Genomic DNA, 27,721 nt, shown 5'->3' with positions numbered 1-27,721 from the left:
ATCTTAAAAATTATTTTGGGGAACTAACAGCAAAAATATTAAGAGGCCACCCTACTTGGGTTTGAATCTTGGCTCTGGAATTCATAAGCTTTAAAATCTCAGGCAAGCAGTACAACATGGTTGTATTTCAATCCTCTCATAAGTGGGGGAAATTATAATTCTCACTTCATAGTGTTATGGTAATTATCAGTTGACCATGTCATATATTCAATAGTCAATATAACATTATGAATATATAAGTATTTTCTCTTCTTATCATGTCATAAGATTGCTTTCATATAAGAAATGAGTTGCCATTTATTAACATTGTAGAGCAGGACAGTTGCACTTTAACTCTTATGGATCAAAAAAAAAATATGTGTTTCTAGAAAAAGAAGCTATGAATCTTAACACAAGATTACCTAATAGTAGGATAAGTTGGTCAAATTTCAAATTAAGCAACTGGACAATAAGACTCATTACTACACAAATAAAACTCTTTAAGTTAACTAAAATGTATAAATATCATTATCATGCAGGTTAATCATTAACTTTGAATGTTTCTGAAATAAATGCATTGTTGGGTATTCTACTTTCTTTAAAACAAATCAGGACACAGTGTGTAAAGCTAGAGGAAATTTTCCTGCACTATTACCAAGTTTCTGATAGACACTTTGTTTGTTTTAAGATGAACAGCATAGGTCCTGATACCAAGGAAGAGGGACCATTTTTGTCCTGGAGCATTCCCAACACCCCACTGCATATGTCACTTTGATTGTTGCATTATAAGAATTGGTCTGAGAAAAAAAAAAAAGTCACCAGGCACTTCCTGAGTTCTAATCTGAGATATTTTTAAGCAATTGGCATTTGGCTTCATGTTATTCTATGCACCAGAGGCCTGCCGTTATCAAAACAACTCTTGTGTGTTATTCCCTCCCTAACTACGCCGATTTTATTAAACTTGTTCCTAGCTGATTTTCTATATGCCAAACTTTCTCCTGGGATCCATTTCCAAAGAATTCATAATGGAGGTGCTAATTTTTGATGAGTACATTTCAGAAAGTTCTAGGAGTACAACAAAACTCGCAAATTTTTTACATAAAACCCTAGAGAAAGCATCCAAGTTATATAAATGTTTTGGAAATATGTGTAAGGGAGATATAAAAAGCAACAGATTATTAATTGTTTTGTGATACAAATCAAAGGAAGGATAAAAAGCTTGTGACAATTACTAATGCAGTTTTAATCTGAATCAGCGTGTCAAAATGCAGAGCATTTATGACTAAATTTTTCAAAAGAAAGTAAGCTTTATATCTAATGGGCAGAATTTCACAATGAGAAACCAGAGCTATTTCCCTCATGTCCTAATATTTTGACAAAATTGGAAATATGCAAGGAGAAGGAAAAGAGAAGATTCCAACAGCTCGTGATGTCACAGCTTGAAAAAAAATTTAATTTAGAAAAGAAAAATGAGAGTTATGCTTCAAAGAAAGGAGTTCAGGTTTGGACATGTTTTGAAGAGAAAGGGTATAAGAGGTCAGTTAACAACATAGTATGGAGGAAGCCAAACCTGAGAACAAAATATTTAGGAAAATCCTAGATTTTAAAACTTTAGTAGACCGAGAATAATATAGATTTTATGCAAGTCAAATAACAAGTTGAAAGTTGAAAGAGAAAGAAAAATAAAAGAAAATGCCAACGTAACACCAGAGCATCCTAAGAAAACTTGATGAGAATATTAAATAACAGATCTCATATGTTATTTATTAGTGAGGCATTAGATGTCCTCATCTCAGTGATGAGAACAGAGCTTACAGGACCATTTTGTTCTTCAAAGTAAAGTAAAAGTTGTGGATTACTGTCTGTTCCAGGCTTCCTCAAGCTTATTTAGATGAGTAACCCATGGAAACTCACATAGCTCACATTTCATTCATTCTTTAAAATGCACTAAGCTTTTAACATTAAATATTTTATTGCGGCTACTTTCTGGCTCATAATTTACCATTATACAAAATAAAATCTCTGGTTTGAATTATCTGCCTAGTCCTTGGAAAACAAATACAACTAGTAATTCAGAGGAAGATAAGGAAAATGTGGGATCAAGAAGCCCAAAAATCCAAGGAGCTAGCTCGACAAAAAAATATATATATATTTGTAGGATTTTATTCAGCTGGAATCTTAAATAATTTCCTATTCAAAAGCAAACTAGCCTTTTGCCTACATCTCTTCTCCATCAGTCCTACCTCTGTTTCTCCTATTATTATTTCTAATTGAATTTTCAATGTCCCTCAGAGGCTCATGTGCTGAAGGCTTGGTCCCCGGCCCCATATTGCTATTGGGAAATGGCAGAACCTTCAGGAGGTGGAGCCTAGTAGAAGAAAGTAGGGTCACTAGGGCATAGCCTTAAAGGAGTTATTAGGATCTGATCCCTCCTTTCTATCTTTGCTTCCTCACCTAAAGTCCTAAGGAAGGGAGCCAGCTATCTATGGACCAAGATCTCTAAAACCATGAGCCCCCCAATTAACTTCTCCTTCTCTAAAGTTGTTCTTGTTGGATCTTTTAGTCACAGCAGCAAAAAAGCTGACTAAAACATGTATGTATCTGATAATATGTTCAATACTTACTGTACTAAATAATAAGTTATAGGCCATATAGTTATAAGAAATTTATAATAATAAAAGGTATGTATTAACCTTCTCTAAATAGTAAAATAACAAATATCCTCCACTTACAATAGTTATAGTGCTTTGGAACAAATAGAGAATTGTGAATATAGATAGATGCTATATGGAAATAGTAGAGGAGTATTGTTAAGATTTCAGAAGTGTCACAATGGTAGACAAGGGAATTGCCCCAGCCTACACCATGATATTTGCACAAAAGTAGCATATCTTGTTACTAATGAAACTTAAACTTCAGGGTTCCCTTCACCATAGGCCCCTTCCAAAGCACCATAACTTGTTTAAATTATATTTCATAAAGATAATGTACCCCAGATTTTAAAAATTTTAAGCTCAAACATATGGTGTCAATCCAATCCTCAATTTACATCTAAAATGGGATTTTTATTCCAGGCTCTGGAAAGAAAGGTTGCTGATACAATTTTTAGATGGAAAGGCAGTATGGCCAGATTTCAGATAAATCCTACCTTTAAAAGACATCAGTGGGAAACGGAAGGTTTATGGAGGGCTTCTTACTACCACTGCATGCAGTTCATTGATAGAACTTTGATGTACTGTCTCCCCCCCCATATGCCCCTCCCAAAAAATACCAAACCTGCAAACACTTTGGTGAAAGTCACTTGTTTTACAAGCAATTAGAAAAGAATTGTTGGTTTTTAAAGACCTTTCAGCCCCTTGGGTGATGATAAGGAGAAACCAATTTTTATATTCTTTTCCAATCTCAGGTATATTACATAATGCTTATTAATAATGTGATTTGCAAATGAATTTAGAAGATGCTCAATAAAACTATGCTAAATGTTGCAATCAATTTGGTCTTGAATTGTAATAAAACTCAGTCTTATAAGACTGCTATCCTAGAAATGGTTTAAATGCACAACTAATGACTCCTATATGTATCCAGGAATGATGCAGATAACAGAAAAAAATGGAAATGGAGTGGGGAATTACATTCCATCATCTACTACACTACTAGTGTAACTGCCTGCATACACTTAAACACATTGGGCTAGCATGTTCATATTTACATCACTCCAGTTAGAATGATGGCCATCAAGAATACAAATAATAATAAATCCTGGCGATGATGTGAAGAAAAAAGAAGACTTCTACTCTCTTGGTGGGATTATAAATTAATAACAACCACTATGGAAATCAGTATAGAGGTTCATCAAAGGACTTGGAATATAATCTAGCTATACCACTGCTCAGCATTTATACAGAAGAATTAAAGTCATCAAACTATAGTGATATATGCATAACCATATTTATAATAGCACATTTATAATAGCCAAACATGAAACCAGCTTAGGTGTCCATCAGCAGATAAATATAAATAGATAATGAAAATGTGGTACATGTACACATGGAGTTTTATTCAGCCACAAGGAAGAATAAAATATTATTTGCAGTAAAATGGATGTAACTTGAGAATATTATGTTAAGCAAAACAGGCCAAATTCAGTAAGTCAAGGGTTATATGATTTATCTCCTATGTGGAAGGCACAGAAGAAAAAGAGAAAATAAAGGTGGGGGGTACAGGAGAAATCTTATGAAAACTGAAGGGAGATTAGTAAAGTAGAAGAGAAGGACCAGAGGGAAGAAGGAGGAGAGGGAAAGGAGAAATACCTGGGAAAGATATTGGCCAAATTATATAGTTATAGTGTGTGCAGTATGAATACACAACAACAAAGTCCACCATTATGTACCATGATAGTTGACCAATAAAATATGAAAAAAAAAATAAAAAGCTGCTGCTCAAGGAAGTTTTTAGTCATAATATTCTTTTTGAGTTGACAATATATTTAATAGTACTAAATAGCAAGTTATATGCCATCTAGCTCTAAGAAATTTTTAATTATAAAAAATTATCTATCAACCTTCTCTTAAATAGTAAAATCACAATTATGCCTCCATTTATAATAGTGCAATGAGATGAATGGGCCTGTTGAACTACTGATAGTCAGGAAGGCTTTGCCATGGAGTTGTTTTGATGAACTTCATACCAAGAAACAATTAGTCACACATCTCCAGCCAGCCATACATAGGAAACAATAATTTCTTCCAAGTCATATGTTGGTCTTGTTTTCCAACAAGCATCATAAAGCATTAGATTTGATTATATGGCAATGCCAATTTAGAATTCTAACATTTTAGAAGTCAATTCTACATAGCTTTGTTTAGGGAAAAAATTTTTCAGGATAAAATATCTAATTACATGTTTAAGCCCCTCGCCCTTGTGTTTTTTGCTTTGTTTTGTTTTTGGTTTCCCTGTTGTAAATTATCTGCACTAAGGCTGAGCTTTGTGGAACAAACCTTTAATTCCAGTGACTCAGGAGGCTGAGGCAGGAGAAATGCAAGTTAGAGGCCAGTCTCAGCAACTTAGTGAGACCTTGTCTCTATCTAATAAAAAATATAAAATGCTGGAGATGTGGCTCAGTGGCTAAAGATCTCTGGGTTCCATATCCTATACCAATATATATATATATATATATATATATATATATATATATATATATATATATATATATATTCACATTAGGGCTGACAGGAATTGGAAGAGCTATATACAGTGGGTGAGATACATGCAGCATGCTAATACTGTTTTTAAGATTAAAGTGACATGCAGATTCCAACCTCTAGCAAACCTATACATACGGGTAAGAAGATGAATCACAGATATGCTGTAACTTCAAAACAGCCTTTCAACAGAGATTGGGTGATTATTTCCATCTTTAACAGAATTGCTGGCAAGAGATTATGTATCAATGATCTTACAGTCATTATTGAGTATTAGGATATTGTTGTTTCTGTTTTGGTTTGATGTGGGTGTCTGTGTGTGTATATAGCTCCAAGGTAATTTGACGCCTGAAATAGATCTAACTGACAGGATGGCTGTTTTCATCTAATGGTTTGTTACATCGATGGACCTTAGCCTGGCCTCAATTATAGACATCAGCATTTACTACAAAAGAAAGCAACATCCAAACATCCAAACGAGGGAGGATACGGTGACAGAGAGAGGATAGAAGAAAGAGAGTTCAGCCTATTTCCATCCCTATGCTGCTATAATGTTTGAAGCCAAATTATTCTCCCTTATCACTACACTTGATGCAGGAAAAAAATAACTACTTTTTCTTTTTTCTTATTCTTATGAAATGATGGGATGATATAGCCTTAATTCTGTTATTCTCACTGATAGTTTACATCCCTGGGATGTTTGCGTAAAAATATTTATAGGAGTACTCTTCTTACACTTAGAGCAAATCTATTTCATAAATCCTAAATGTCCACCATGTGCCAGGCACAATGCTTAGGTGGAGGATGAAAAGATGAATAAGTCTTAGTTCATAACATTGAACTTTAAGGGCATGGTCAAGTGCATATACAGTTGCAATATGGTATGAGAAATGAAATAGAACTGAACACTGGGAGTTGATAGAGGCCAAAGGAAAAAGAAATCACTTTGCTTGAGTGGGGTTTAAGGAAACCAGAAAATGCAAAGAACCTTTTAAGCATTTAGATAACTAGGTCTTGAGTCCTTAAGAGTCATTAGAGCAGAGTTCTGGAGGGCTGCTATTCTCAGGAGGTTCTGATTTTTGTTTATTCTGCTTATTGTAAGCCACAGGTAGATATATTTGCATTGCTAATCATCTTATTTCAAAATCTGCTGACATGTTACTGTTATTGTGTATGAGATGTGTGGGTTAGTCAATTTTTAATCACTATTTGTTTATCTAGATTTGGTCTGAGTCAAGGGACCAGTCCTTGATTGGTGAGCCTACTGGGAAGTCAGCACTTTTGCCATGTATGAAACTTATATATGGATGGCTAACTTGTAATCCTGCATTAATGACATTAATGGAGAGGAGTGAAATGTATGATTTTTTTTTTATTTTTTTTAATTTTTATGTGGTGCTGAGGATCGAACCCAGTGCCTCACATGTGCCAGGCAAGTGGTCTACCACTGAGCCACAGCCACGGCCCTATGAAATGTACAAAATTAAATATTAGAAAAAGATAAAAAGAAGAAGAAGAAGAACAACAACAACAACAACAACAAATTCCAGTGTGTAGCCACAGGGTAAGCACTGAAAATACCATTATTGAATGGTATTAAAGTTGAGTTGGTAGAAATTTCTTATAAAAGATCCCCCAAATTGCTTATTGTCCATATTACTCATGTCTTTTATTCTCTTCAGAAAAAAAAAAAAAAATTACTACTAGATGATCTTTTGTAAATGTTTTTGGAAATTGCAGAAAGGTTGTGATGAGCCTCCTTTCCCCCTGGAATCTCATCTAGGAGCAGGCCTTACTTCCCTGTCACTCCCACCACAAACCACCATGGCTCCCATCACCATGCTTCTGCCCTTCTTTGGTCCCAATTTGACTTTTCTCCTACTATATTAGCACCTTTGCAATGTTTCCAGGATTTGGAATGTTTCCTCGTCTCCCATTAATTATGTATATAGAACTGGTCCTCTTGAATGTGCCCGTATTTCTTGACTTCATGGAGAAAATACAGTAGGAAATTAAAAAAAAAAAAAAAATGGGGATCAACGTGTATGATTAAACATGTCTTTCTTTCAAAATGTATCTTTGTTCTTCACTATTGGCCATTTTCATCATTTATGACCCCCTGTCCATGCCACCTGTGTATGAAATTGTTTTTATTTTTGACAACTTATTTATCTATTGATTGTCCAGCATCTTCTTTGTGCTAGTAAAAATCTGATCAATTTGCTTCTGCAATCAAAATTTTTTTTCAGCTAGACTAACATTAGGACATTTTATTTCATTCAACCCCTTTGACTGTAAAGCATTGATAGCTTAAAAATAACCTTGGTGTTTGTTTAATCTCTTTGGTCATTTTTTCCCTCTAATATATAACCAATTACCTCCAGGAATAATTCAGTCTTTTAAAATAAAATTCTCTTTTCCATGGGAGCATTTTTCCTCTCATTTATTTCATGTTTATAAATGTTGCTTCTAAAATATCATGTAGTTATTTTAAACAAACACATTTATCTAAAATTTTATCTTTTGCATGTGCAATTGATATAAAAATTAATAAGGTATTTTCTTAGTCTTTAAAATCCTGTGCATTCAAACTCTTTTTCTCTTTTATAATAGAAAATAAAAAATTATATACCCCAACTTTCAATAGTATTTCTAGTTGCATAGAAAATAGAGCAGGCCAAGCCAGCTTCAGCAATTCATCAAGACTCAAAATAAAAAACAATTTGGGATGTAGCTCTGTGGTAAAACACCCCTGAATTCAATCCTTAATACCAAAACAAAAAAATCTCAATTATTTAAGACAGATGAAGCAGAGTCACAGTGGGGATTGAACCTGGATTGCTTTACCATGCTTTACTACATCCACAGATGCTTTTTTTATTTTTTATTTTGAGACACTGTCTCACTAAGCTGCTGAGGGAAAGCTTCCTTAAGAAGCTGAGGTTGGCTTTCAACTCACGATCCTCCTCCCTTAGCCTTCTGAGTCACTGGGAATACAGACATGTGTCACCATGCCCTGCATGAAAACACTTATAGTTTTTATCATCTATTATATGTCAGACATGTTTGTATATTATCCGCTTTTTACAATTGCATTTGACTCCTCCTGGGTGTTGTTCTACCCCCAAAAAAGAGACTGAAAAAGTTAAGGAATCTCTTCAAGGTCAAATAAAAAAATTATCAGATACCAATATCACTTCTCTTTCAAAAAAAATCAGATGACTACTGGAAATGACACTGCTCATTCAAAAAAATTCCATAAAACCTAAAATTCATGCAGAAAACCTAATATGAAAAATCCATCCAGTCACCAACTGTTAGAACCTCATTACATTAGTTTTTCAGATCATGGTCTCTAAAAGTGAAGACCACATGTGGGTTACTGAAGAAAACTGAGTCCTACACTTCCCAAAGGGTGGTATAAAAAGTGATTTCAGACACACAGGGAGTACATTAAGTAGCCCTGAATCACATTGTGTGGAAGTTCTTCTTTCTGATTACATCAAAGAGAAAGCCTCAGTGGTGTGTCTCTATCTCTAACTCTAGCTATTCTTTCTTCTAATAAAGAAACAAAGAAAGCCTCAGGCCTGGAGTCTTTAGCAGTCAGGCATTTAGGTTCTGCATTGATGTTTTATTACTTTATACTTATGGTGGCAATACTGAAGTTTCATTTGTGGTAGTAAAATTAAATTTAACTTTAAAATATGTTTTTATGTAGAAAATGTTTCCATAAAAATATTAAAATAAGAATATAGTTGCATATGGATATGACAATTATGAACACAGTTTAATACCAACGAAAGCTATATAATATTGCTTTAATGGTAATATTTTCATTTTCGGAAAGAAAACAGAACACTCAGAGAATTAAATAAATTTGTCCCAGAACACAGCATTTAGTTGGAGAGAATAGAACCTTGGGATTTTGTTTTCCATTAACTACTTGAAAGAAGCAGTGTGGCAGAAATGAGTCATAAATAGGTACATTTTAGATCAGAAAGAATAAGAAACAGTGCAGGCCAGAATGCTATGAAACCTACTTGTAGGATTTCCCAAAAGCAATTCAGAGAGTAAACCTAGATGTTTCCCCTTACATCGTCTAACAGGCAAAACTATTGGTGAAGAGAGATCAGTGAAATATGTTCAACAAACTTTGGTCAAGATAAAATCTAAAGCTGAGATGTTAGAGAAAGCAGCCAAGCAGCATAACATTTTAACAAGACTCCAATAAGCAACAAACCTTCTAGACTAAAGAAATTAAATTTAAAGAAAGATAAGCATGGTATTCAGGAGCAATGCCAGTATTTTCTATATCACACTTTATTAAAACCCTCAAAATTCCTCTTGGACACAAATCCCATAAATGCAGAAAGTTAAAGAGGAAAACCTGGAGGGAGCACTTAGGTAAAACAGCAATTCCAGAGTGCATTCAGCTACCCCAATCACCTCACTAAACCTATCTTTGGAAGGTTAGAAATGTTACTATCTTTTCAGAAGTCACATGCCACACTTGCTGAGGCAGTGCATCATTCTCCAAGAAAATGGAAGAGTTAAAAAAGACTAAAGGACTTTAGAATTTTCTATACAACTTTCTATGAAACCCACAAAATCCTGTTCCTCCTCTCCTGATCTTACTTGGTTGTTTCCACAGTGTTATGAGAACAGATTTTTTTTTTTTTAAGTGAGAAAGGGGAGAGTGCATGGTAGAATGGACTCGATATTAGAGAAGAGAGAGATGTAGATTCTCGTCTAGCTATGCCCCATTTCTTACTGTTTGACTTTGGACAGACTCTCTTTTACTGAAAAATACTGAGATAAATGATGTTATTGGATTGCTATGAATATATATAAGAAACACACAGGGAAGGGAGGATAACTAATTAACATTAACTAGGTGCCTAAAATATGCTAGACTCTTGAATTTCATCTTTTCTTTTTGCTGTTCTACAGTGTAAATGGCCCAGTGCCTGGAAAATACAAGGTGTTCAATTAAGTTGCTGTCCATTTTCTCTAACTTACAAGGCACCCCATTATATTGTTAGAATGTTCTAATTGTTTGCAAATTCTTTCTTTTAAGCCAAAATCTGCCTCCTTTTAAACTTCAGCCTAATTCCCTCTTCTGGAACAACTCTAAACTGAACCACTCCCTTTTCAATGAGAGTCCTCCAAATAATCTCAAAATAATTACTACACTTCCCTTTCCTACTTTCCTCACCAGGGTCAACACACCCACTTCTTTCAACTGTTACTTTGGAGACATGGCTTTCTGGAACATATTATCCCAATTGCCTATTATAACTACACTCTAGTCAGTCAATTCTACTCTTAAACATAGGGTGTTTTTCTGAACATAAGAGTTCAAATGCAGTCTGAGAAGAACTGTTGAATCTGTGCTAAGCAGTATTGAGCAATGGATTTGACTATTCTTTAGCAACATTTGTGCTAGCAGGATATGTGATTTTTTTTCATATGTAGGAGACTCTTTTTTTTTTTGAGAGAGAGAGAGAGAGAGAGAATTTTAATATTTATTTTTTAGTTTTCGGCAGACACAACATCTTTGTATGTGGTGCTGAGCACGCTACCGCTTGAGCCACATCCCCAGCCCCAATATGTAGGAGATTCTTAAAGAAGACATGAACAAACAATTGAACAGTAATAAAGAATGACACATTTCTGTTTGAAAACATGTAATAATTTAATATTTGCCTTTCTATAAAGTGACAAAGGTAGTGTGAATTGTTTAATAAAGATGTATGGCACAAGAATTGAGCTTAATTATCTGCAAAGTTAAACTTAGTTAAGTTCTTGAGTAAAACTCTTTAGAATGTCCTGAGTTTAAGTTCTACCAGCTATGGATCCATGACCCTTGGGCAAGTTAGTTAACCTTTCTGTATCTCAGTGCCCTCATCAGCAAAATGGAATTGGCCCACTACTTCACCTGGGTGGGGAGAATCTCTCTATTAAAAAGACAGATTATACCTAAATACTAAGATACTAAGGCAAAAGGTGCCTTATTAATCTTGAGCAGAGTAGTTTAAGGTCTATAAGGTGAAACTCTACCATTCAAAAGATAAAAAATCTAAGCTATTTGGAAAACACCTTGAAACACACTTCACACATGCTTTAGTTATTAGCATATTCCTGTATTTGCAGCTTCTTCTCTGCTCACCCCAATCCAACCTATCCCATTATTCTTAATGTTTTTTCTTCTTTCCTTCCAAGCTCATTCCTTTCTAAAGGATTGAACCTCTTACTTATTACCATAGTCCTCTTTATTTTTACCACATGCCAGTTAACTTGTGCTTTCTGCTTCTTTGGGGAGAATAGTAAGTGCTGACACTTTTCCAATAGCTTGACTTCATGGGGAATAATAAAGCATTTGCTACTGTGCTACTGCCTCCTGAAACAGAGTGAAACTGAGGACAAACAGTCCACAAAGACACCACCCACTGACATCAGTTAGGTCCTTTAACTGACAAGAGGGAAATTCAAAAGGGATTTCCCAGAAGTTTGCTGTGAATTTTATCACCTAGACTGCTTCCAAATATGTTCCTACCATAAAAATGAAGCTACTTATCTTAAATGTGTTTAAATGTGTTTAAATTATATTCAGCAAATAAAAGGTTAATCCAAGCTCTCCAGGAAACTACATTTGTTGGAAAGACAACTAGGTTATCGCCCCAAAAGGCTGAAGAACAAGTTATCATTTGCAAAGCTTAACTTCTTGTTTGCTGAATTTAATTAAGGAGAATGAACATGCAATAGTCATCTAGTTTTTGCAAATAGAATGTATACTGATAAATGCTTTAATTACAATTACATTCCCTGGCTACCTTCCTACCTGATAATTGATAGAGCCCTGGCAGTGTACCTTACTTGGGATGCAGAGTACAATTCCAATAAGGAAGATTTCCTAAAAAATTGATAGGAACTCAAGAAGACTCTCACCAGATAACTTTAGCAAGAACTTGTTCTCCTGCCTCTCTCCTGTTAACTACCAGGACAACATCTGCCCAACTGCCCAGATTTGAGACCTCAGAATCTGTTATAGTTCGAATGTTGAAGTCCCACAAAGAGCCATGTATATTAAAGCTTGATCCCTATGATTGACCTACTGTGATGGTATGGAATCTTTAAGAGGTAGTAGGAGGTTCCTAAGTCTCTAAGAACATATAACCAAAGGGAATTATGAGACTCTGGTCCTACTTTTTTTGCTAGCTCATGACGAAGTGAGTAGGTTTGCTCCATCACAGATTCCTACCAGGTTAAGTTGCCTTGCCATAGGCCCACTGATCATGGACTATAAACTGTGAGCCAAAATTAAATCTTTCTTCTGTATAAACTGATTATTTGAGGTATTTTGTTATAGGAGGCTAAAACATTTTTTTGTTTGTTTACTTCCTCACCTATCACCTCCATATTCTGATAGTAATTAGTGTCTTATTTCCCTTTTATTTTCCTTTCTTGTCTCCACATCTGTGAATTGAATTAAAAATGGAGAAGATCTTCTGGATGTTCACTTAGAGCAACTTCTAGTCTCTATCTTTTATAATCCCCATTCTTTTTTTCAACTAACTCAAGCTTTATTTCCATATAGATCTTTTTGACCCTCCCCATGCATACTATTCAATCATTCATTATTTATCTCAGACCTTCTTTGGGTTCCAAATAGGGTGCTAAGTACTAGGGACATAAACACAATGAAAATGACACATTGTTCTCAAAGAGATTTGAGTCCATTCTGGAAATGTCTGTAGCATTGATTATACCATTCTTATGTATTTACAATGTTTGGGCTCAGTATTGTTAATTAACTTAGTCTTTACTCTTTATAAAACAGCACAATAAATTACAAAGAATTGCCAGTCAAGAGACATCTGCTGATGAATAAGTGAATGTTTAATTCTGATGATGGAAAAATCTAAACATTAAAGTGTACGTACCCCCAGTGTTCTCTATGATGTCTTTCTCATACCCACTGCCTTCAATATTGATTAATCCTTGGTCTACCAATGGCTATGGCTCTCCCAAAGCCTATCTCCTACTATAATTAATATAGTTCTGAAATTTTATGATTTGGCTATAAAAATTTCCATGCTTTGTTTCAAACTCAGTTAGTTAATTAATAGGTTAGTTATTTCTTCTGAAATCTATTCTGAATAATAGATGCATCACTGGTACATAGTAATAAGGCAAAATGCAAATGTATAAATCTTGAAGCAAAAGAATGAGTAAAAATGTTCACTTTGCCTGTTAGCTCTATGGTCCCAGAAAGACATTTAATTTCTCTGAGCCTAAATTTCATCATTTCTAAAATGGGAATAATAACACTTTGTAGCAAAGTTATAGTAAGGAGTGGGAGATGGTTAGCCACTAACCCAGCACATTGCCTTGCACCCACCTCAACAAGTGGTATTTCGGAGGTGAGTCTAAAGATACTTACTTGTACTGTTTCTTATTAGAAAAAATATAGATCCAGTATAGTAAGATTCACTTAAGAAAACAACTTAACCAAGCTTACTTTTTTCTATTCAACAAATAAAACTTTACTGAACATATACTCTGTCTGATATATATATATATATATATATATATATATATATATATATATGTTAATTGACAAAAGTGAAAGTGCATCTTATAATTCAGTACATTCCCACACAATGTGACAAATGTAATAATGCAGATATGTACTTAGTACTATAGGAAAACAATGAAAGACATCAGTTCTGCTTGTCTTGATGGTAAGCGTGAGGAAACAGACCAAATCTGGAGAACATATTAATGTTGGGGAATAAATAACTTATATTTAGAATAAGTTATTAAAGAATTATGATTTTCCAAAAGAGAAGTGTGAAAAGACATTCCATAAATGGAAAAAACTGAATGCAAAATCATAGAAACTTTATTTATTTAAAAAAATGAACTAGTAGAGGGGAACATGTTAATGGGTGGGAATTTTAGGGTATTGAAGGCAGGTCAGAGAAGATGCATAAGGCTGTGATAGTTATTTGGTTTTGTTTAAGCAACACAGTTAGGCAGCAAACTAAGCTACCTACATGTCCATTAGGCTTTTATGTATGTGAGTAAGTATGTAAATTCAATTTCCAATTTTTCCAATAGGTAGCATAACATTTATTACTAACCAAATCATTTCATAGAACATAAGATAAAAGGTATTACAGGCTCAAAAAGACACTGTGGAGAGAAACTCCAATTAGAAAAGTAAATAATGTAAAATAATTCCTTTGTATTTCATTCTGATGGACAAAGTTATAAAGAATAAAATAATCCATTCTTATTGTTATAAAATTTACTTATTCATTCATTTCATTCATTTGCAGAGTAGTCACTACACAATAGACCCTGGGTTTTATGCAAATTCTGTAGTGAACTAGATATGACTTTTCCTACTATTTATTATTATTATAAACAGAAATTAAACAGATACTTAAAGAATTGCTATAGTAGAAGTGCTACCAAAAAGCATGAGGAACTATGAATGTATGTAATAGAAAGGAATTCACTAAGACATATGAGTGCTTATAAAGAAATGTTTGATAAAGAAGACCAAAAGATTGAACAGAACCTATCCAAGATAGAAGTAAGTGTGCACATGCTTGTGTTTGTGAGGGGAAAGGTCTGGGAATTTAAAAAAAAAAAAAAAAGTAGTAGAAGTAGAGCTGAATTCAAAAAAGAAAGTGGCTACAATTGAAAGATGGCCAGTAAATTTAATGTCACAAATGGCAGCAAGAAGATAAGGCTTTGGGCAGGGGCCAAATAATAAAACAATTTTGGATTTTATCCTAAGAGTTTTGGACTTCAGAGGATGAAAAAGGTTAAGAGGGAACACAATACAATTCAGGTATGTAACCCCTAGTTGCTTGGATTTTCCACTGTTCTTCTTTCATGAACTCTTGTTAAGGCTTTATTGATGCCTCATTGATTTCTTTTATGAATATTTCCCAGTGCTTACATGATATGATGTCTGTTAGATTGTCAAAACAGCCCTTACTAACTTTGTAAAGCCTTTGCACATTTTTAGCAACTGACTGCCTCTTTAAAACAACCAAGCATTTGACTTATAATTTCACCTTTCTGAAAATATGAAATCATGCTCAACCAAAGGCTGAGCTTCTGAAAAATCTTTGTAAAACTGCATTGTCAAATATTCTGGGCATGCCACTATAGTTGTTGACTTGGAGAGTTAAGTAAGAAAGTAGCCCAGGAAGTTTAGACAGAACCACCTATTGCTGAAGAGCTATAAGGTACCAGGCACCAGGAAAGGCACATTTATTTCTGGAAACAAATGGGGCATCAAATTGTTAAAGAGGATTTACTTCAACACTCAATTACATATTCTGATTTTTAGGCAGAAATTTAACAGAAGTGATTTTGAAGAGGCTTATATGTACTAAAACAATTATCTTAATTTTTACCACTGTTATATTTAAATGTAATATTTTATAGAAAATGGGTTCAAATTAGGGATCAGGAGAAATAATTACAGTGTTTCTAAATGCAATGGTTTTTTACATTTTATTTTTACACTTTTGATCTTTAAATTATACTCTAGGTGACCAAAAAGAGACCTTTAAAATTGATTTGGTCTCTTACAAAATTATTCAAGTTTAAATCTGCTCTTTCTTTCAAAAAAAAAAAAACAAAGTGTTTCATTTTAAGAGTCAGAGAAAAATAAAGCCAATAACAATGTACATAGTTGTAAATTTTGAGAAAGGTTTTATTTGGTTAAATCCCAATGTTTGGTTTTAGAACTAAAAGCTCACCTGCGAAATGCTTTTGTTAATCTTACAAACTCAGTTAAATGTCATTTGTCCTCACTTTGAACCAAGGACCTTGCTGCTTACAAATAAGAGAGGTGAATAAATAACCTTTATACACTCCATTTCCATGAGTGCAAAAAGCACTAAAGAACTATAGAGTAAAATGTGTTTGTTACTTGGATTCTTCTATACTTAAGGTTGAGATCAGCCTATAAATTCATTATACTTATATTAAAGTTGAATTTAAATATGACAGGTCTCAGAATTATGTATAAAGGAACATTTTTTCCTAATAAACTCACTTAAAATTTAAGTACATTTGTAATAATATCACTTTTTATCTGTAGAGTGCATTGAAATTTGGGGAATCAAAACTTTTTAAGAGCAGCTTTATTATTAATTATTTTTATTAGAAATAAATTAGTTATTTCTCATTTTAGTTGTTTTATTTTTAATAATATTCCCTCAGAACATGGTATATAGTTAATGTTTTATAGTAATCTAATTCTTGAGCCTAGAAAATGGTAATTTGCATTTATACATACCTCAATATAAATGGTCATGAATTTATATTTATTTACATATGCATTTATAAATATTAGAGTGTAAATAGCAATCTGTTTCTTTTTTCTATCATTTCTTCTAATACTCCCTAAAATACTTGTTTTCTGTTGAATATGTATCTTTATTAAAGGTTCTGTTTTATTTAGTTTTAATATTTAAAAATATAGAAAAAAACTCTTGAATATATTTTTATTTAATATTTTATTTAAATAGTTAAGAAGAAAATTTCAAAAATATGCTTAAATAAGTGCCAAATTAGGAATGTGTACATTTTTAATTTTTGATTTATCTTGTAAGATTTCTGAAGAGGATCATTATTTTGATTCAATGTATACTTTCAGATTAAATAGTACTTAACCCCTGAGTAAAAAATACATATATATATATATATTTTTTTTTCGTAAGCCAAGTGTAAATTGCATAGATTTTTCAAATGCAATACAAGTTCTATGATTAAATTTAGTACAAAATCAAGTTTCAATTTAAAAAGGCAGCTGTAAATACATACATCCAAAATTGCATATGTATTATGTTTAACGATCTTAGGAACAGCTTGCAGAAACTATCAAAGCTTTGAAAATTCCATTTAACCCAGAATGTCTGCTTTGACCCAAATGACATGTTATATATTATTATTCTCTCTACTTCCTTTTCAGTATTCTCCATCTCACCCAGCTAGGAGACCACCAAATATGTTCAAATACAGCAAATGCAGCAAATATTTCCATTTACCACAAAGGCAATTTTGCATGTAATTCAAACCAATAAAAAACTTAAAGAAGTTGGCATACTCCACATTATTCTAATACTTGTTTACCTGACCAAGATATTTCTTGAAGTCAGAGCTTCTTTGAACCTAATGATGGTGAGTTCTAAACATGTGGATATAGATCTTTGTACCCCTCTCTTATAATCTGTCCCAATTAATGACATGGAAGAAAAATTTACACTACTGTGCTCAATGAATAAATAGTTAAAGATATAAATATGTGACAAGAGAGTTTTATTTACTTGTCCATCATTTAACAGAATTACAAATATACTACTTTTCTATATTATATTTTCAGGAAAACAAATTCATAACTGTACTCTCGTTTTGAAGTCCAGTTAGAATCTACACATTGATTAATTATATATGCTATATAAGAAAATGTCATACTCATTTTTTCACTAATTATGAGAAGATAATACATGTGGGCCTACTTTATGATGCCATAGATGTTTCACTGAAATGGTGTTTTTCTCTCCAATTTTTAATGATTTTAAAGTCTACTTTTCTCTTCCTGATTCTAATCAATCTCTCTGATGTAATCTCTCCCACACAATTCATTCTACCTGGTATCTAATGAACTAAAAACAAGCAGGCAATGGTAGCTTGTATTTAAACAAACTATTCAATAAATCATTTTATCATCCAAAGAAATAAGTGTTTTATAAATTATCTATTTATGTTTAAGTATGAATTCTAGTTATCCACTGTAAATTGCCAAAAGACAATGAAAAGATGGCACTAAAGGTAGAGATGAAATGTGAAGAATTCAGAACTTTTTATTGAGTCTCACTGGTAGTCCACCCTTACTGAAAACAGCTAAGGAACAGGTCAAAGCATAGTTACTTGCTGCAACTCAAAACGCATTATTGCCAAGCATCATTTGTGACTTTATTGTAACAAAACCATGCTAATGAATTCAAGGTCTTATAATCCAGGAAGCCAGTAAGCATTTTTAGTCTCAGAGTTATTTCTTTCTCTGCCTTCCTGCAAAAGTGTGTCATTAGCCAGAAGTGGAAGAGGTATGAGAAAGAGAATGGAAAAGAATAAGTTCTTTACCATCAATGGAAAAGAGATACAAATTTCATGTCCTATGGAGTGGGAGAAAAGCAACATCCTCAAGTCTGAAAAATCCCATACATATCCTAATAATAGAGGATGTGGATCACACTATAAAATGTTCATTGTTAAATAAAAACAAAGAGTATATATTAATTTAAGAATAGGACATTTTCTTTTTGAGACAAATGAATTACATATTTACATGATTTTTATTTAAAAAAAGAAATTTTTAGATGATATCACAAAACACCTAGTTCTGTAAAATTATGCAATAAAAACAGGTTATGCTTTTAAAAGTTTGTTACATACTCATAACACCTGTGCTTGTTATTTATTATCTGAGAGAAGATATCATATTTATCATTTTCCCTTAAAAACTATATTTTCTTTCTCAAAGTTATTGCCTTTCTCTATCAATAATAGAATATAGTGGTGCTATTTTAAAATATATCTTAAAACATTCTTTTCTTTATTTATAAAAGACATGTATAACTAGTAAACTTTAAGGCTTTTGAACTACAGCATACTGAGATCCAATAAATTTATGATGTTACTATTCCACATAACATATACCAATTTCTAAACTTATCATTTCATAATCCTAACATATACTATTTCCAAAACAATCTATGTAAAATTAAAATCAAGTCATAGATTAAAAATTACTACCTATGATTGCCATGGGTAAGGAAAGGTATTAATAGTCCTTATATATACCCTACATACATACCACATTGTGTTATATATAGTTGGCAATTGATAGTTATTTGCTTAAGGTAGATAAATAGAGAAAATGAATTTAAGGTACAAAAGCTGGTGGCTCTGTCACCTTTCTAGAAGCACTGAGTTATTGAATGCCAGCAGTAGCACAGAAGACCCATGTGGTGTCAAAGAATAAAAGACTCCAAGAATTTTAATGAGGGTAAAAGGTCTAATAATTCACTCCCATTACGTGCTACATTTTGCCTCGCTTTAGAGAGTTCACTAGTGTAAGACAATAGCACAAAGTCTGTGATTTTTAAGCCTTGTAGCTGTCTATTATATGTCTTAACCTTGTGATCATGATAAAGCACACAGTAAATAAGTTTTAGGCTCTTTTTCTAGCCAACTATGTGGTATCTTGGGGGGTTGAATGTTAACATAGTCAATCTTTTCCAAAAGGAAATGTAAAAACTGAACACTGAAAAAACAAAACTGGTTAAAAGAGCATCAAGATTGTTACAATAAAAGCATCTTGAAAATAATGCCTTTAAACTTATTTCAACAAAACAGAGTATCTAACAAAGATTAAGAGTATCTAACAAATCATTGTAACAAAGTATCTAATAAATCATTAGAGGGATTTTTTAAGGCTTATTTATGAATATATCTTCAGTCCAATTTCAAAGGCCTACTTTTGCTGCTTTCTTGAGATCTTGGGAGGTGTACTAGATGGGACATTTTAGTTATAGTAGAGGAAACAATCCTGTCCAGCTTAATGGGGAAAGGGGGAGATTATAAAATTACCATGAAGTTGCAGGAGCATTTTATGGCTGGAATGACTGGACCCAACCAGTCTTCAGACGCACACTAGACCCTGGAAATGAATGGCTCCCACATCAGTATTTGGGTAAATAGCTCTCTTTTTCAGCTCTTTGTGTCTGTTTCAGAGTTCTGGCTCCATTCTCTTGTTTGCACATCCTCTCTGACATTCAAACCACAAGACAAAAGAAGGCTGTGTTCTGGTACCCAAGTGAATAAGAAACTAACTCCTACAGAAACTGAACACTCTTGGCTACAATCCACTCATGTAAAGGGGTTCTGACTGATCCAGCCTGTCTTATTCCCAAACACCTGGCCTGTTGGTGGAGACACAATGAAATAACATGACTATGAAGAGAGATTCACATGTTCATTTAGAGAATATAACACATAGAAAGCCAGGATCCATAATTGAAGAAAAATACTCATGTGTTCATTCAACAAAAATTTAACTTACTATATTTTAGGTGCTGCTCTAAACATGGACAATGCTGATTGTATATGTAAGTTAAACAGGGTTATCTGGGTAACCTGCTTTCATGAATCTATACAACTTAGGGTGTCTTCATACAAAACAAAACAAATGGCAAAACACTACTACCTTGCTGGTTAGAGATGAAAATAAGAATGGGAAATCTTTTTAAAACAAAAGTAATTTACTTGACTTCCAGAAGTAAGTAAATAAATAAATCCAGAATCATTCGAAGATCACTACCCATGATGCCTTTCCAAACACATGACAGATTTAGGTCATTCTTGGAGAAAGGGAAATTGTGAAACTTCTATGGAAAGTTGTTCAGTAAATTAGAGTTGTATAAAATAAACCTGAGGGATATGTGATCCATATACTAGATTAATGCAAGTTTCTTACTCATTGATATAATTCAAAACATGAAGGAAATAATGGTATATTGGAAAATACACCTTCTTTACATTATAATATAGACAGATTATGTGTTTTGGAGGAAAGATACTAAGAGCCCAAATGGGCCATAATGTGGTTTGCAGAAAGAATATAATTTTATATTAAATGGAGAGCTTTTAGTATATTCTAAGGTATAATTTGGAATGATGGATTTCAATAATATACTATTATGAGGATTTTGGCAAACAATCTCTGTTCTCAGGACTCAGTAGAAGAGTTATTGCAACACTAAACTCATCAAGTATCAAACAGTGAGGAATCCAGGGTGTTCTGCCCTTTGTCCACTTCTTTATCTTATTCCTTTCAAACTCCCTTGACTATTTCATCTAATCCCAAAATGTTAAATTGTTCTGTCGATGCTATTATTTCCTAAGTATCTGTAATATAAGACTCACCACCTTCCCAATGCAATATTTTAGTCTACCTTCAAACTTTCTCTTTATTCCCACTGCATTGTAGGGCAGAAACCACATGTGATTTATTTGCATGTAAATGCCTAGTGTTTGGAACAATGCACACAAAGAACCTATTTATTAACTCTGATTTAGTCCTTCAATCTAAGTCTTAACCTAGTTACTCCCATTGGAATGTGCTAGTCTTCCACCCCACCCACCTCATGAGCTCTTATTCATTTTCTGTGATTCAATTCAAGCACCTCTTTGATGAAAACTTTCCAGAATCCTTAGGAATTAGCCATTCTTTTCTTTGCTCAACATGCATGCCTATTATTAACTCAAGACAATATTTTATGATTCTGGGTAATTTTTTTTTGTATTAGCAACTACATACTTATATAACTATAAAACTTTTTTGTCTTATGCTTATGCATACTTATATAATATATAAATACACACAGAGACACACACACAGTAGTTATGTATTACACATCTGTAATCCTCTACAGACTTCAAGATCATTGAAGTCACAGACAATAGATTACTTGCTATCTTATGCTTGGATTAAGAAGTATATATATGTCATGAGTAGAAAATATTTTTATAAAGAAAAAAGTATGTAATCAACAAGGAAAAAGACAAAATAATACTATTAAACTATTAAAGTTAGTCTTTTTTCTTTTTCTTTCTTTTCTTTTTTTTTAAAACAAGGTCTATGTGCTCAGGCCTGCTTCAAATTTTCCATTCTTCTGTCTCTGCCTCCAGCTTCCAAGTAGCAGGGATTACAAGAGTAAACCACTGTGACCAGCTAGAATACAAAGTTTATATAAAGTTTTAAAGATGCTACTTAGGAACTAGCCATTACTTATTTGAAGAAACAACTTAGTTTTTGTTTCAGGTAGAAACCGTGGCCTTCCTTATCTTATTCACCACCAAATCTGTTTATTTTAATGCTTTCTTTCTTTCTTTTTTTTAGATCAGAATGGCCACTCAAAGATATCCAACATCAACATCTATATGCTACTTTCATAAAGTTTAAAAATTGACTAAAGGCTATCTTTAGCCTTTTTAATCTATTATAAAAATGGGAATACTAAAATTATAAAAAAGTATAAGATTTTAATGTGACTCAATTTAAAGATTGTCATTTACAATATTAATAATTATTTTGGTTGTCCAAGAAATCTAGGTACACATGCAGAAGACAAAGCAAACACACACCTGAAGAAAAGCAAAAGTCTCTAGATTGCATTTTTGAATTTTCTCATATTGCTCCAATCTATCATACTATATAGACTACTTCTTTGCCCTGCTTCACAATTCAGTTTTCTCCATTAGTCTCCCTTCTTCCAGAATGCCATTGAGTTTCTTTTATATTAGCTAGAACAGCTTGTGTATATTCCCTTTTTGAACAAGAGCCTGCCCCCATATATATATATATAAAATATATATTATATATATATATATAATATCTCATATATATCAAATATACAATGTTTAAATATCATTTTTATTTCTTGTTTAAAAAACTATTAAAATTATCATAGTTCTCTAAATAATATAATATCCACTAAATAATTTACCATATCAGTACTGGGAATATTATCATCTTGATTTATGCTAGACAATACTTCTAAGATATATTGAATATTGTTGAAAATAATACCAAATATGTAGTGGTAATGTTATCTAAAGTGTATCTTAATAATTCTTCTCTAATAATAAATTTTTCATTGTGCAAAAACCACATTCCAAGATCACCTTGTACAGTCCATTTTAATTTTAGATTTTCCTGCAACTATTCCAGTTAAAGAAAAACTGTAGGTATTAGCATTAATAGCTTGTTTAACAGAGTAACATTAAAAAAGGCCAAAAGAAATTTCCAAAAGGATAGATTGTCTCTGGATAACTTCATCTTTACACATTATATGCATGCATACATGACCTTTATAAGTATTTTCAATGTCCCATGAGATTACTTTAAATAATTTATTGGGTTTCAAAACCAAACACCCTCCCCACTTTTGGTAACAGTCTGAGTCTTCTTATGGTAATACAAAAGAGTCTAAAAATGTCCAAAGTGACAGGAATGGAACAGAAAAGGAAGTGATTGGCTAAAGTCACCATCTGATTGGTCCTCTGACTTTCCTAGTCCTCAGCCTGTCACAAAAAGACAGACTTGCAAGATGTCATGTACTACAACCTGACAGAATCTTTTATCCATCTCATGGCAGCAGTAACTGCTGTAACTCAAGGTGTCAGTCATCATGTCATTGTTACTCTTGTTCTTTTCCTGGGTGTGCTTCTGTATCTTATCTTCTTCCCCTAGTCACAAACCCTGCCGGGCAGGAAAGCATAGCTCTCAGGTCCAAGCCAGCAGGTCTCCCTTTACACATCATGACACCACTGTCGTCTCATAAAGAAGAGAAGAGAAAGAAAGAGACAGCTTTACCCGCAGGAAGGAGAGGTCCCGGTTGTGCTCAATGCTGGTTATCTCCAGGTTGCCCATGACTACCTCACAGTTCTCATAGTATTTGCGCAAGGCCCGGTACTGCTGTTCCAGGTCAGAGAGGGAACTCAGTTTATTCTCTGTTCCTGCACACACTGCAAAGACAAAAGATACATGTAAAGTTACATAACCTTTACATTACACCCACAATGATGATGTCTTCCTCCAAATCATTTCACAACAGCCAATTCAAATTCCCCAAATGAAAGTATTCTGAATGTCATTAAAAACTCACACATGAATAAATAGCTTCACATTTATATTCCTAAATTACATATGCTAACCAAGACAGTAAGAAGGAGCAGGTTCCCCAGGAACACAGAGCAAGGAGATAGAATAATCTCACTTGCTGTGACTATATCAAGCAAGTAAATATATTTAATTTCATTTAAACATGGTTTACTTTAGGATTTGTAATTTACTCTATTTTCTAATGGAGTAATTGGACATATGTAAATAAATCAAAATAAAGAGAAGATAAAAGTAATATTTTTAAAATAGAATTTATTGTCTTTGTAAAATAAGCTGCTGAGCAATTTTTTTAGATTATTAAGATATGCTTTTGGAAGATCTCAAAATGCTCTTTTAAAAAACACGTTAAGCAATTTAGATTGATTAAGTATGTACTAAAAACAAGATACGTAACAAAATATAACTTTTATTATTATAACTGGATCATCACTATATATTCATGAATGTTCTGAAGTATAATAAACAGATAATCAATTACCTCTGTTTGCTATTTTTCATGGAGAGAGTCTTGAGTCTGTTCAAGAGCACATATATATATATACACACGTGTGGTTTGGGGGTTTATGTGTGCGTGTGATATCTTTTTGTCTCCAGAGACAGATTTTTAGTTGTTACATCTCATGGATCCATATTCCTACCTGTACACAATTATTGCCCTTTAATGTACTGACCCTAATCTTCAACAGACTAAAAAAGTTATAATATAGATTTTTTAATAGTAGCTTGAGAAGTTAAATTGTAAATTAAACTTTTTAAGTGAGTTACATAATTATATCGTACTGAATTCAAGGCAAGATTAAAAAGTACAAGTAAATTTTCAAAGCACTGAAAACAGAGATGAGGAATGAATTTATGATGTGTAATCTGTGTGTATGACACACAGAAATGACAGAGAAGTCTTGATGTTTATTGTGTTCAAGGGGATTAGCTTCAGTAAAGGAGGAAAACAAATCTAGATGGGTGTTTCCTAATAATTAGGACTATCTTAAAGTTCATTTTCCAACAAACACATCAAAAATAACAAAAACCTGGGCTGGGGATGTGGCTCAAGCAGTAGCACGCTTGCCTGGCATGCGTGCGGCCCAGGTTCGATCCTCAGCACCACATACAAATGAAGATGTGCCCGCTGAAAACTAAAAAAATAAATATTAAAATTCTCTCTCTTTAAAAAAAAATAACAAGAACCTTAATCCAAAAGTCTTTAAGGATAGTGCAGATTTTTAACCATAATGGAAGTTCATTATAAAGACAAAAACAAAACACATATTTTCTAGTCTAGTTTGTTTAAATTTATAGATATGCTCTGTTTAAAGTTAAATTATGTCCCCTGAAATATAAGTTGATGTCTAACCCTAGTACCTATAAATGTGACTAATATGATTTGGATAAATGTTCCCCCATAAATCTATGTGTTAATAGCTTATTCTCAAGTCCATAGTGAAATCGAGACTGTAAACTTGAAGAGAGGTAAGGCCTAGTTGGAAGTCTTTAAGTCACTTAGAACATGTCCAAAGAGGGTATTGTGACATGCCAGCCTATTTCTCTCTCTTTGGTTTTTGCTCTCTGGCCCCGGGATGAATGGTTTTATCAGGCAATGCACTATTGCCATGATGTATTGTCTCATCATAGGCCTAAAAGAAGCAGGGACAAAAAAGTATGGACTAGAACTTCTGGAACCATGAACCAAAGTAACATTCTTCTCTTTATAAGCTATTCCAGACATTTGTTATAGTAATGGAAAGCTGACTAATACATTAAGTATATTTTGAAATAAGGTCTTTATACATATACTCAGGTTGAGGGCATTAGAGTGAGCTTTAAATTCAATAAGATTGATGTCCTTTTCAAAAGAGGAAAATACTATATGAATGCAAAGACACCCAGAGAGAAAGCCCTGTTACCACAGAGACAGAGTGGAGTGATGCAGCAACAAGTGATGGAATGCCAAGATTCCAAACTACCACCAAAAGTTAAAGAGAAAAAGGAAAGAATCCAACCTACAGTCTCATAGAATATGTTCTTGTTGAAACCTTGCTTTCAGATTTCCAATATCCAGAATAGTGGGGAAATAGTGCTGTTTTAAGTCAACTAGGGTGTAGCACAATGTTAGGACAGCTCTAGGAAAACAATAAATAGTCTTCAGACTTTTTTCTCTCTGAAATCCCACATATAAGTGTTAAAAATCACTTCCTTTCTTTCTATAGTCCTATCTTCCTGTCACCTCCAATCTGTTCTCTCTTTCTCCCTCCTGAGTTTCAAGCCCCTCAAACACCATCTTGGAAATTATTTGCTGCCTTTGAGAAAGCAATTTTTGTAGAGTTATGATGATAGATGATATAGCAAAGACTTCTAGAATCTTAATATCACTTTCCTATTCCTTGATAGTAATCGACTGTACAATTTTCAGCTGGCATGTAGCCACTAAAAATAAAGATTTTATTTCTCTACTCGCTTGGAGGTAAGTTTGACCAAGAGACTAAGTTGTATATATTGTATGACACCTTCTTGGAACTTTATTTAAAAAAGGTTGGAGTCTGACTTTGCCACCTTACTTCTTCATGTTCTCCTCTAGCCTTCTGCCAAGAATGCAGATGTGATAGCTAGAGGTTGACTATCATCTTGGATCGTCTTTAAAGGGACACATCCTAAAGAGAGCTGAGAAATAAACTGCTGCATTCTGCAGGATTTTCAACTAATTAATGTTGTAAATTGTCACTTTATCATTACCATTAAGATAATGGTGATATTGGTCCTAATCAATAAAACACTACACTTAGGAAGGATTAAATTCTAAATAAGTTATATCCTCTTGACCTTAAGTTCTTGGTAAATACTCACTGTTCAATTAATCCAAATATCTGTATGATTTAAATATTTAGAACTGTATTTAAATTTCTCACAATGGACATTCCCTACTCTGTGTTGCAATAATCTACTCATAATCATGATACCCACAAAATGCTGTAAACTCTTTGAAGACAGATTCAATGTATTTATAACTAGTTTGTATCTTCTGAGCTATAAAACACAATGCTTTGCAAGAAATTATAATTAAACAATGTTAGTTTAATTGATATTAAAATAATTAAAACTGGTATTCAGAAAATGACCTTTAATTCAAAAAGAATTCCCACTGTTCAACAAATGACCAGCTGTGTTTTGTATATACCTTATTAAAATGCAAAATCAGAATAAGTATGTTTTGAAATATATTTCAGCAAAATTAAGATCTTCTAATAAACAGAAAATTTGATACATCAGAACATTTTTTTTTCACTAAACATTCTAATCTTTGAGTTTTTAATATATGCTTTTGAATTTAGGTAATTTTTTTCTCTGTAAGCCTTTCGTTTATATTTATGCTTGATTCAAACTATGTAGAATCGATAGTATATTCATCAGAACTTTTATCTTGGAAGACAGGCCTGATTGTTAAAGAATTAGTTTGGATAGACGCATAAAAATCATTCATAGTTCTCTTCATGAGGTCTCCCCTGAATGCCTCACAACTTCCATTTGTCAATCGATTTTACAATCAGGCAATGTATACAAGACAATACTTAAGCCATCAAGTTTCATTGATTTCACAAAGCTGTTTATCAAAACAGAATTGAAAAATCTTCTTCACCAGCCAAAACAAGCTTAACAAAATTCAGTCCCCTTTGCCAACCACTATTATAAAGTCCTTAAACCTTAAGCTTACAATAGTTCAAGCTTCAAAAATCCTGAATTTACTTGTGCTCCCTAGAGTTTTCATCCC

At 33.1% G+C, this 27,721-nt stretch overlaps 1 protein-coding gene across 1 annotated transcript in view; it reads right to left on the bottom strand.

The window, feature by feature from the left end:
- The window catches only part of Erbb4 (erb-b2 receptor tyrosine kinase 4), a 699,449-nt gene that overhangs the window by 632,545 nt on the left and 39,183 nt on the right, over positions 1-27,721 (bottom strand). Inside the window, exon 2 of the mRNA XM_071619435.1 lies at positions 23,653-23,804. Coding sequence (XP_071475536.1) covers positions 23,653-23,804 — 152 coding nt within the window. The remainder of the gene's footprint in view (positions 1-23,652; positions 23,805-27,721) is intronic.

The sequence above is a fragment of the Marmota flaviventris genome, chromosome 11 (genome assembly GCF_047511675.1).
Source record: "Marmota flaviventris isolate mMarFla1 chromosome 11, mMarFla1.hap1, whole genome shotgun sequence".
Taxonomy (NCBI): Eukaryota; Metazoa; Chordata; class Mammalia; order Rodentia; family Sciuridae; genus Marmota; species Marmota flaviventris.
Note: the sequence above shows the minus strand (reverse complement) of the source record. Positions and strands in the feature narration are given on the sequence as shown.